The 12,075-nt window shown below is 33.9% G+C and overlaps 1 protein-coding gene across 1 annotated transcript in view; it reads right to left on the bottom strand.

The window, feature by feature from the left end:
- Positions 1–12,075, bottom strand: part of ADGRV1 (adhesion G protein-coupled receptor V1) — a 498,644-nt gene that overhangs the window by 279,781 nt on the left and 206,788 nt on the right. Inside the window, exons 77-78 of the mRNA XM_045565724.1 lie at positions 6,666–6,908; positions 3,279–3,686 (exon numbers count right to left, since the gene is read on the bottom strand). Coding sequence (XP_045421680.1) covers positions 3,279–3,686; positions 6,666–6,908 — 651 coding nt within the window. The remainder of the gene's footprint in view (positions 1–3,278; positions 3,687–6,665; positions 6,909–12,075) is intronic.

The following is a 12,075-nucleotide window of genomic DNA, read 5'->3' as shown; positions in this document are numbered from 1 at the left end:
TTGTTATTTAAGCAGCTGATAGCTTTTAAAATAATTTTTATTGCACCATACCTGGGAAAATCAGGGGATAGAATATTATGTCATGGCAAAAATTTATAGTGAGTCATTTAAAGCTGTTGCTCTTTTTAGTACAATATTTGTATCATCTGAACATAAATAAGTAGTTAGTGTGTGTAACAACAATTATCGAAGATTTATTGAGATCTTACTAAAAAGAAATATATCCTATAGAGCAGATTCTGTTTCAAAGAACTTAGAATGTAGAGGCAAATAAAACTTACAAGTACGAAACAATTTCACTTAAAATACAAGACCCTATAGAATGAAGTTCTATCTATTACTTGGAAGTTCCAGTCTGTATTTTTAATATTTGAGGTTATTTTAGAGTGTATAGCAAATTCGTATGGTATATACGAATGGTTGCTAGATAAAGTACAGGTGACTCAATTTGTATTTCAGATAATCAGACAATGACTTTTTGGTAAAACTACGTCCCAAATAAGTATTTGTGATATACTAAAAAACTTATTTGCTGTTTATCTGAAATTCAAACTTAATTGGGCATCTTTTATTTTTATTTGCTAATTTTTGCAACCTTATCTATACATGATAATCTACATTTTAAGTCCTTGTTCCATTATTCTCTTATTCTCATTGTTATATGTCTAAAACATGAAATATGTATTTTTGGCATTTTATAGATATACCTGAATTTATTTAACCAAGCCTCCCTTAATGGCTATTATTTTTACCAGTTTTTGTTATTATAGTAAGTAATGCTAAAATAAACACTGTTGTCATATTTGCAAAAATGTTCCCCACACCCATTAGTTGTCTTTTGACTTTTCTTGTGGTATTAATATATACAAAGAGAAATTTCATTTAAAGTGTATGTGGTCAAATTATCAATCATTTCCTTTATGGCTTCCGGGTTTTGTCAGATTCTTTATAAAAACCTTCTTCATTCTAAACTAAAACGATAAAGTGATTCATTCATGTTTTCTACTACTTTCATGGTTTCAATCTTAAAATCTTTGAAATCTTTGATCTGTCTAGAATTTATTTGGCGGTAGAGTTTAGGATAGGGATCAGCTCCATTTCACTTTCAAATGGTTAAGTCATCTGTTTCAACACCATTTACTGAATAATAATTTTTGACCCATTGATTTAAAATGTCACCTTTGTCATATAGAAAATTTTCATATGTGCTTGGGTTTATTTTTGCACTCTTTATTCTATTTCATTGATCTGAACGTCTATGCCTGCACCAGTGCCACTCAATATTTTAATAACTGTAACTTCATAATATATTTCAAGTATATTTTCTTATCTGGTGGGGCAAGGCCCCTCTCATTTTTCTTCTTTTTCAGAAAATTTTTGCCTATTCTCACATGTTTAATCTTCTAGATAAATTTTAGTATCATTTTGTCAAGGTAAAAAAACCTCCAAAATAATTTATTGATATTTTGATAGGGATTAAATTGCATTTATTAATACAAATTAATTTATAGAAAACTATTGTTTCCATAATATTGAGTCTTCTTATTGCAGAACAAGGTGTGGATTTCTGTTTTATTCAAGTCTTTTACACTATTCAGTAGAATTTTGAAGTTTTCTTTACATATTTTCTATATACACACATATATATTACTATTATTATTAAATAAGTCAGTTATTGAAATCACCAAATTTCTGTGTTAATGTACATAAAAAAGGTGTACCATATTTTTTTTAATGTTAGTGACAATAACCTGATTTTAAAATAATCAGAGCAAAGAGGATTTCAGCTGGAATAAAATGCTAATCATTTTCCTTTAAGAATTCAAATGATATTTTTCTATTTGATTTTATAATATTTTTATAACATTTCAAATATATTTTATTCCCCTAATTATTCCCAGGTTATTTATGTCATATGTTACCTTAATATATGAGAAAATTGTACTGTGTGTTAATGGTTAGTCAAAAAAAGTTAATTACATTTTTCCATAGTAGCTGTTTTCATAATTCAGTTTTATTATTCATGACAAAACTAGTAAATAATCAAGATATACTACCTGACAAACTTACCGAAGTATTGATTCTTGATCAATAATATATAGCTTTCTTATATAACTTAATGAGGAAAAGAAGTAGCAGAATTTCCATATATCTTCTCTAATTCATATGAAATGAGGTTTTCTTTTCTTTTCTTTTACTATACATTCTTTCTTTCCTTCTGGACAAAAAAACCTTGCCATTGCCCTATCCCATTTTGTCATTAGAAAATTTAAATAACAATATTTCTTAGAGTGAATTCTTATTTCTAGAACTTTCTCTGCATGAAATAGAAGTCACTTCTCTTTGCTTTACAAGCTGGTAAGCATGGTGTCCTCTTCTCACCTCTGCACTTTATCATTTTATTTTCTACCATTCAAGCCTTGTATTTTAAGAGATACCACAGGAAACAAAATGGGTGTGATAATCTAAAAGCCCACTATAGACATTTAAGCATTTAAAGATCACTATGTAAGAAATATAGTATCTATAAATTAATATGTATATGCTCAAAACTTTTAATTCTTGTACATAAATATGTTGATAAAAATATCTTGATAAGAAAGTCCAAAATAAATCCCCACAGGAGTCTTTTCCTTTAGTAATAATTCTTTTTAGATATCTTTTTTCATTTATATTCTTGGGATATTACATTTCCATTTAATTCCATCATTGGCAGAAGTATAAATAAATAAATAGTTTTAAAATAAAATCTAGTTGGTCCAAGTCCATACCAAATTAAATGCCTAAAATCATCTGTTCATTCTTTAGTTCTCCTATTCTGTGAAAGTTTTCAGGGCCCAGGAGCAACAGAGAACAAGCAGAGGGCAATAGTTCCTGCTCCACGGCATTTAAAGTGGAAGAACTATGTAGATAATCTAGTCCAAGTCCTCCTTTTAGGGACTCAAAAAACTGAGGCTCAAACTTCCAAGATAATTGGCCAGTTTCTGGAGAATCACTGAGTGCCTGTAGCTTTTGATCTCTGGAGCCTCTTTTCTGACATTGGGCTGCCCTTACTACTTAACTAGATTACTTGCCATTCTCCAAGCCTAAGACTGAGGTTTGCCAACAGGTATCAGTCACATCCAAGCCAAAGGACGAAATCAGGCATGATGCATTCCATTCTCATTTTCAGAAATTTAACTTTATCATTATTTCATGCTAACTGATGTTAGAATGTGATTTTTGTCTTGTTTGGGTTTTTTGATTTATGAAATTTTACTCAACCAAGTGCTTCTTACCTTTTCTACTAAATGCATCACGGCACTGAGCTGTTCATCTGTGTTCTCTGTGGCCACTTTCATGTTGATGTTGTGGAGCACCCTGTTGAGAATGTCGTCACCCAGGGGCTGGTGCAGCTGATCCGCAAGCCCCCAAATGGCCTGCGACTCTGCGTCTGAGACAAGGGTGATGTTTGCCGTCCCATATACTTTATCAATTCTGGCTCCACCTTTTGGGTCAAAAAGCACAATCTGGAAGCGTTTAGGAAATGGATTTAAAGACCCTGTCTCTGGTGTTAGGACGACATCCAATATAGTGTTTCTTTGGCCAGGTTCAAAGACCAATGTGCCTTCAGTTCTCACAAAATCCTTCCCAGAAATAGCTGGAGATATAAGAGTGCGACCAATTGTTTCAGCACTCCTCAACTCCTGGAAATTAAACAATACAATTTAAGTGAAGCTATAACACCTCTGATCTTGTCCTAAACAAATTCTTATTTCTTGAACAAATTCTACTTCTCTTAAACAAACTTGAGGGCAATGACTGCAAGAGTACTACTAAAACATAGGGTTTTATACTTTTTCTAATCTTCTAAGATAAGTTAGAGCAATAAGTACACGTCATACAGTAATGAGGCTAGAAAAGAGATATCTTAGAATGGATCGAAGAAGAGAAGTAGGACAGAAAAGTCACTATTGCCTCACAGAATTTCTCCAATTGTGAACACAATGAAAATTGCACTTTAAATAACACATGCTGCAAAATGTAAGTATGGAAGAAAAGAGGAAATATTTACATTTTCATTCTCACCTAGAATTTCTGGGGTGCTGGTGGGGAGAGTACAGAGGTAGAAGGGAGGAAAGAGGAAGAAGAAATTGGTTTCATGTTAGATATGGAAATATCCTAAGGAATAAGGTCCTGGACATATATATCTCTGATTTTCTTTGAATTATGGTTATTAAAAAGATTTTTTTGGAAAACATATTTTGGAAAAGGAAGTATTAACACTTAGTCAAGGAAGAATCAATGGAATGTGCATTGATTTACTGCTGAACCAACAGCTATTAAACTCCCAGTATGTGCCAAGTGGCATACCACGGATGCAGATTTGAACAGCAGAATACCTGCACTCATGGAACTACTATTCTAGCAGTTATAGATTGTATGAGGGCCATGGAGTTAACGAAGGCACTGCCACAAATACTCTTTACTAAGTCTATAATAGCAAACTATTAATAGTATGGGTATTAGTCAGAACTGATAGGATGTGTGTGTGCATATATATGTATGTGTATATATACGTGTGTGTGTGTGTATATATATCCGTGTTTGTGTATATACATAGAGAGAGATTTATTATAAGATAAGGAATTAGCTCATGCAGTTATGGAGGCTGAGAAGTCTTAAGATCTGCAGGGTGAGTTGTCAAGCTGGAGACCAAAGAAAGTCAAAGATTTAGTTCTAATCCAAGTCTGAAGGCCTGAGAACCAGGAGAGCCGATGGTGTAGTTCCAGTCTGAAGACTAGCAGGCTTAAAACCCAGGAAAAGCCAATATTTTGGCTCGAGTCCAAAGGCAAGAAGAAGCCAGTGTCCCAATTCAAAAGCCACCATGCAGGAAGAATTCTCTCTTACTTGAGGGAGGGTTGCTCCTTTTGTTCTACTCAGGCCTTCAACTGATTGGATGAGCCCCACTCACATTAGGAGGGCCATCTGCTTCATTTCATCTACTGATTTATAAGTTAATCCCATCCAAAAACATCCTCACAGAATCACTCAGAATAATGTTTGATCAGATACATGAGTATCCCATGGTCCAATCAAGTTGACAAATAAAACTTACCATCATAGTAGGGAAAACTAGAAATTCATAAAAATATATTGTTTCATCAGTAAATGTCCCTTATGAGTTACACAATAGTGATAGCATGTGCTTTGGAAAGAATCACTTATAAAGAATCTAGAAAAAATGTAAATGAATAACATAGAGATGGTGGCATTAAGATTCATCTTTTGGCAACTTTAATTCCTCTCTCATCAGAGTATATGGATTGGTTTAAAATGTGTCTCAAATCTCTTTATCAGCTGTTCTTTATCTCCAGTTCCCCTTCTTCCACTCTACAAAGTAGTGAGCATGTGATGATATATATTTCACGGGAGAAGAGAAAGAATGAAGCACATACTTTTTCTCATTTCTCTTCCTATCTTACACCCTCTCAACAAAAATGCTAAAATCTCCTTGCCCTGAATCAAAGTACTTCTAAACTTTGTGTTCATACCACTTTAAGACTATTTAGAATGCAGTTTATTTTTGGGTTTCATATAATAGAGTTTTGTCTTCTTGTTTGCTGCTGTGGACTCTGTCATTAAGATTAAGTTTTTCTGCCTGGCCAACTTCCAGGACAACTTGTTACCCACAGCTCTAGACTTACTGTCATATCTCTGATTCACATGATTGCTACAACATACTGGCCATACATATATTGTATTTTGTGCACAGAATGTTCTATTTTTTTAGCCACCCAGTAGTGACACAACTAAGCACATACTAAACTGGACTTATTTAATAACACTTTGTAAACTTGAGGCTTAAAGAGTCACAAGGTTTGGAATCGTGAAACAGCGGAAATGGCAGCACTGTCCAGAATGGTGGTTTTCAAACTGTGAGTTTCCCGAAGTTATATGAGTTGAGGGGGAAAAAAGAGAGGTCTAAGGTGGGCAAGCTACAATCTTCACAACTGTGCTTTAAACAGAGACACATTGTTTTACTATACTAGAGTTTCACTGCCAAAGCAAAGTAAAAAATAATACTGAAAAGGTATATGGTGGTGTTTGGGCCAAGCCCAGTATCTGGCCACTTAGTGTTATGTAGCATTGCACTTCTGAGTCCCCACACACCCACCTGCTCCCTGTCTTTTATGTGATGTCACCTAACAGGATGGATGTGAAAAAGTGGCAGTAAGGCCTGATGAACTCATAGATTTGAGGGAACATAAAGATCAGTTAGTGTTAGAGGTTCTGAAGAAGAAAATTTTCAACTAGTTCAGATAGATGTAAACCAAAACTAGACCCTTACTTTTTTTGCTTCTGGTCTTATACAGCTACATTCTGAAGACATTTTAATTCCCTAAAGATTTCATAGGACAGATTTATGTGAGATTATATAATCAACCTGTTAAAAGAAAGAAAAATAGAAAAGTCTATCATTTTAAAACATGATCTACCCATTACTGATGAGTGAAAAACTGAGCTATTTGAAGGATAAAGATTAATGTAATAAATAAGATGTGAATTATGATGGTATCCTCCGAAAATAATGTATGGATTATTCTCTGTTTCATTACACTCACGTGTAATGTATACGTGTATGTATACATCTTAACGTGTATGTATACGTATTCCATACTGACCTGGGTACTAAAGTTAACAGACATCATTAGTCCTGTCCCAGAATCTCTGGCCACCTCCAAACTGATTAAAGTGGCCTTCTTATGAGCCACTGCCAGCCGAGAGCCCACAGAGAAATACATGAGGCTTTGAGGTTCATCACGCTGCGAGATTTTAATCTGTGCAAATCTGGCACTATTGTTTATTGCTGCTCCAGCAGTTACTTCATATAGTTCCACAAAAAAAGGCATTTCAACTTGAGGTATCTGACAATGAGAAAAACAAAAAAAAAAGTTACTACTAGTATATTTCTATTTTTAGATAGTCTGATATTAAATAGTATAATTCATATACATCATTACAGAAATAAATATACATCTATAGACACATTCTGTATAATTACAGAATTAAATTCTTATGTGAGATTACCATAGGATTTATTTTTTGGTCTTTCTTTAAAAATACATACACTTTCTCTGCGTGAATTAATTTCTGGAACATCAATGTCAGAAGACAACCTATGTATACTTCAATAAACAAAAGGATAAATAAAATGTATTCATATAGTGAAATATTATAAAGGGGTTAAAAGTAATGAACTAGTTCAATATTTCTTAACATAGGTGGATCTCGAAATGTGATAATGAGTGAAAATATCAAGTTGCACAATGATATGTATAGCATGATACCATAAATGTAAAGCTAAAAATTACAGAAATATTGTTAATGGATACATATTTATGTAAAGATTTAAAAAAACCCACCACACCATGACAGCAGTTGCCTTGGGTAGAGGGGTTGGATGAGGGACAGAACAGGGTGTAGAGCTCGAGAATAACACTGGACAGAAGGAAAAAGGGGAGTTTCAACATTGCCTGGAAGGTTTCAATTTTATTTCTTTTATTTTTAAAGGGTTTTAAATAAATATTGATAATAGTTCTGTAAATTTGTACATTTTTCAAAATTTCCCAAAATTCAGTATCAAGTGGATCTAAATTTAGTCTGCTGGTTACAGTTTGCTCAGGTTTCCCCTTGGTTCTTTCTCAACAATCTCAAATAATTTATTTTCTAAAGCCTGAATTCAATTTTATAACATGCTGTCAGTCATCTGTTTTTACTAATGATTCACTCTTACACAATAATCTAAAAATCTTAACAATAGGGTTAGTTTCTTGGCATAGCCCAAAGGAGCTAAGCTGACGCATTTTTCAACTTCATGTGTCATTCTCTAATTTGATATAATACATCATTTTTATTTATCAGTAAGAGTCTTATTCATCATGTGTTTTGTGATCATTTTAATGATAATCATTATTTTATGACACGATACAACAGACTTTTTCATATTATTCAAAAATAAGCCATAGCTTAGTAACACAATAAATAAACAATCTTCTTGTGTTGTCAGAAGAAATATGTTTAGCTTTCCTAAGGCCCATATCGTTCTTTACTTTTGCTGATCAACTGTCAGTAAATACTGAAATATGGAAATAACTGTACTCTCACTTTTGAGAAAGTAAATTTGGCAAATGCAGTAAACTAAAGCACTAGTATGGGTAACTGTAGTCAAGAGCTATTATTCCCTAGTGGCCAAGTGAACTTGAATTCACAATAGTTTCTTTGAACTAAGAATTTCAGCATATTACATTCCACCAGAGACTCTTATCTTTATTTTCCAGTAAAATATTCTTTTTCATTTGTGATGATGATTAGAACATTACTTGCAACCACTTACAAGTGAAAGAATATGTTTTAATCTAAGTGAAGAACCATCTAAAACTGAACAGTGTACAGATGAGTGCCGACACATCATTGGACTAGAGATAAAAGGAATCTTCTAGACTTACAAAGAAATATTCCAGTCCAACATATTCCTCAAGTCTGTTAAGAAACCAAGATGCACAGATCAAATCTGAATCTCTCTAAGCTCCTAACCATGACAGGAGACCTCACAAGAACCCATTCCATGGTGTAGCTGCCAGCAGGTTCCTTTCCTAGATAGGTCAGAAGCATTCCAGGAAGATCTTTTGCCCCAACTGGTATAAAATGACCTTTTCTGGGCCCAGAACTGCTCAGAAACAGAAAACTAAAGTAATAATTACACAATATCATACTCACTTAAATATTTTTTCAAACATTTACAACAAATGTTTAAATGCTGATTAAACAGATTTTGTGGGTTAAGAGTATGCTTCCTAAGGCAATTATTACCTTATACATTTTGCTAATATAGAACCATAAGATAAATTGTCAGGTAAAGGGGAAGTGGACTGCAACTCCAGAGACAGGTTCTAATCTTGTCCCAGTAATTGAATGAGCAGGTTACTTAAATTCTTCATAACTTGAAAATGAAAGTATCAAATAGCTATGGAGATGATAATTAGAAATAAGATAAAGTAGAAAAATGTTAAGTTGAGGGGCAGGAGACTGGACTGAGGTGAGGAGACAGCACTATTAATCAATGGTGTAATTTCTGTGGATGCCTTTGTCGTGTTTGCGGCATCTGTAAGCCCTCTACCACTAGTGTTGGTGTAATTACTACTCGAGTCACTGAATTCCCTAGATCTCCATTCCCATAGATTCTGAATAACAGCAATACCAGCTCTTACTTAGGAAGAGCCAACTCCTTACCAAGAGCTATGCTAAGAATCTCTCATGCATTATCTCATTTAATCCATCTCACAGCCCTATTATTAACCCCATTAAATCTAGGAGGCTGAGGAAGGCAAAGCAACTTGTTCAATGTCACCTGGAAAATTAGTAAAATAGCTGAGATTTGAATCAAGGTCTTCCATCACCAGAGCCCAAACTCTTAAGCCTTATCATGACTCCAAAATAAATTCAGTATAACTGATGCTCTTCCTTTGATAAAAAATGAAGATGGTTCTTAGATCAAAAGTCTAGTAATAATTGTGTTGTTCTGCTACCACCTCCAAATAATCTCTTAAGGCCCACTAGAGAATAAGGTCACAGAACCGTGTATCAAACATATCAGTTTATCAGACATAAAAAGAAGAGTTTGAACTAGATGAGCACTAAGATCCCTTCTAGTCATAAAATATAAGATGTTAAAATATCTATTAGGAGTTAATAGTATTTTTTAAAAAACATTTTTTCATTTTTGTAAAAACATAATCTTTTTCCTTCTCTCTTTTTAAATTTCCTCTTAATGAAGCTAGAATGTATATTATCCTTGCTATACCTTGCCTTTCAACAGCTGGAAAGACAATGAGAGCAAAATGCCTTGAAAATTAGCTGCTTCTCCATACTACTCAAAGTGATTTACAGATTCAATGCAATCCCCATCAAAATACCAACATCATATTTCACAGATCTAGAAAGTATAATTCTATGCTTCATTTGGAACCAGAAAAGAGCCAGAATAGCCAAAGCAATCTTAAGCAAAAGGAGCAAATCTGGAGGCATCACATTACCAGAGTTCAAACTATACTACAAGGCTATCATAACCAAAACAGCATGTTTGTTATTAGCACAAAAACAGAGACAAAGACCAATGGAACAGAAAAGAAAACCATCCACATATAGCCAACTGATCTTTGACAAAGCAGACAACAATATACACTGGAGAAAAGAAACCCTATTCAATAAATGGTGCTGGGAAAACTGGACAGCCACACGCAGCAGAATGAAACAGAATTGGTATCTCTCACCACTTACAAAAATTAATTCAAGATGGATAAAATACTTAAATGTAAGATATGAAACCATAAGAACTCTAGAAGATAATGTTGGAAAAATTCTTCTACATATTGGCCTAGGCAAAGAATTTACGACTAAGATGCCAACAACAATCACAGCAAAAATAAAAATAAATAAATGGAATTTGATTAAACTAAAAAGCTTCTATACAGCTAAGGAAATAATCACCAGAGCAAACAGACAACCTACAGAATGGGAGAAAATATCGACAAGCTATACATCTGATAAAGGGCTAAAATATAGAATCTACAAAGAACTCAAGCAAATCAGCAATAAAAAAAAACATTAAAAAGTGGGCAAAAGACATGAATAGAAGCTTTTCAAAAGAAGATAGACAAATGGCTAATAAATATATGAAAAAATGCACAATGTCACTAATCATCAGGGAAATGTAAATTAAAACCACAAAGAGATATCACCTCACCCCTGTTGGAATGGCTTTTATTAAAAAGTTCAAAAATAGTAGATGCTGGTGTGGATGCAGAGAGAAAGGAAAACTTATACACTGTTGGTGGGATTGCAACCTCTATGGAAAACAGTATGGAGATTCCTCAAAGAACTAAAAGTAGACCTACCATTTGATCCAGCAATCCCACTACTGGGTATTTAGCCAAAGGAAAAGAAGTCATTTCATCAAAAAGACGCTTACACTTGAGTGTTTATTGCAGCAAAATTCACAATTACAAAGATGTGGAATCAACCAAAATGCCCATCAATTCATGGGCTGATTAACAAAATGTGTTATATGTATACCATGAAGTACTAATCAGCCAGGAAGAAGGATACCTTTTGCAACAATATGGATGAAACTGGAGACCATTATCCTAAGTGAAGTATCTAAAGAATGGAAAAACAAACAATACATGTACTCACTAATCGATGAGCACACACGTGCACTCAATGGAAATCAATCAGTGGGGGGGCAGAGAAGGAGGGAGTTGGCAAAAACCTACTTAATGGGTACAATGCACACTATCTGGGTAAGCGCATGCTTATAACTCTAACTCACACATTTCAAAAGTGATTCTTGTATCCAAAAATATTCGTACCCCTGTAATACTTTGAAATTAAAAAAAGAAGAAAATTAGCTGCTTCTCAGAATGTAGAAGAAAACTCAACTCCATGATTTGAACATTACATTTGAAAGAGAAATTAAAGGTGAAACTAAATTCTTTCTCTTATCTAAAGAAACTATTTGATGATAGGCTCCGTAGCATTTCTCTAGCTAGGAAAAAGTATTTATACAGTTAGCATCCTATGTATTGGCTACAACATTCTCTTACACCTTAATTATAACATCTCTAGTATCTAGGAATTAATTCCCTTAGTGCTGTCTTGCAGGAGGGCAAACATAGAGGAAGCATTCTCTTCCCAACCCCATCTATACTCTAACTTTCCTACTTCCCTTCCTTTCAGCTTGCCCAAGACCATTCCTGTTGAATCTTCTCTCTCTGCTGCAGGTAGCATTCCCTTCAATCTCTATTAAAGCACAACTTCTCCATATTTCAGAATCTCTAGCTACTTTGCCTGGCTGCTGTCACCAACAAGGTAGTTTCCACTCTGTGAAAATTGTTTTCATTTCTTTTAACAAACAAGTCTCACTTTACCAGAATCAAATCAGCTAAAGACTGATAAAGACATTTATCCCAATAACAATGTACACGTGAACTGACTGATCTCACGTACTCTACTTACAATTATAAGGTTAACATC

Source organism: Lemur catta, chromosome 12, assembly GCF_020740605.2.
Source record: "Lemur catta isolate mLemCat1 chromosome 12, mLemCat1.pri, whole genome shotgun sequence".
Taxonomy (NCBI): domain Eukaryota; kingdom Metazoa; phylum Chordata; class Mammalia; order Primates; family Lemuridae; genus Lemur; species Lemur catta.
Note: the sequence above shows the minus strand (reverse complement) of the source record. Positions and strands in the feature narration are given on the sequence as shown.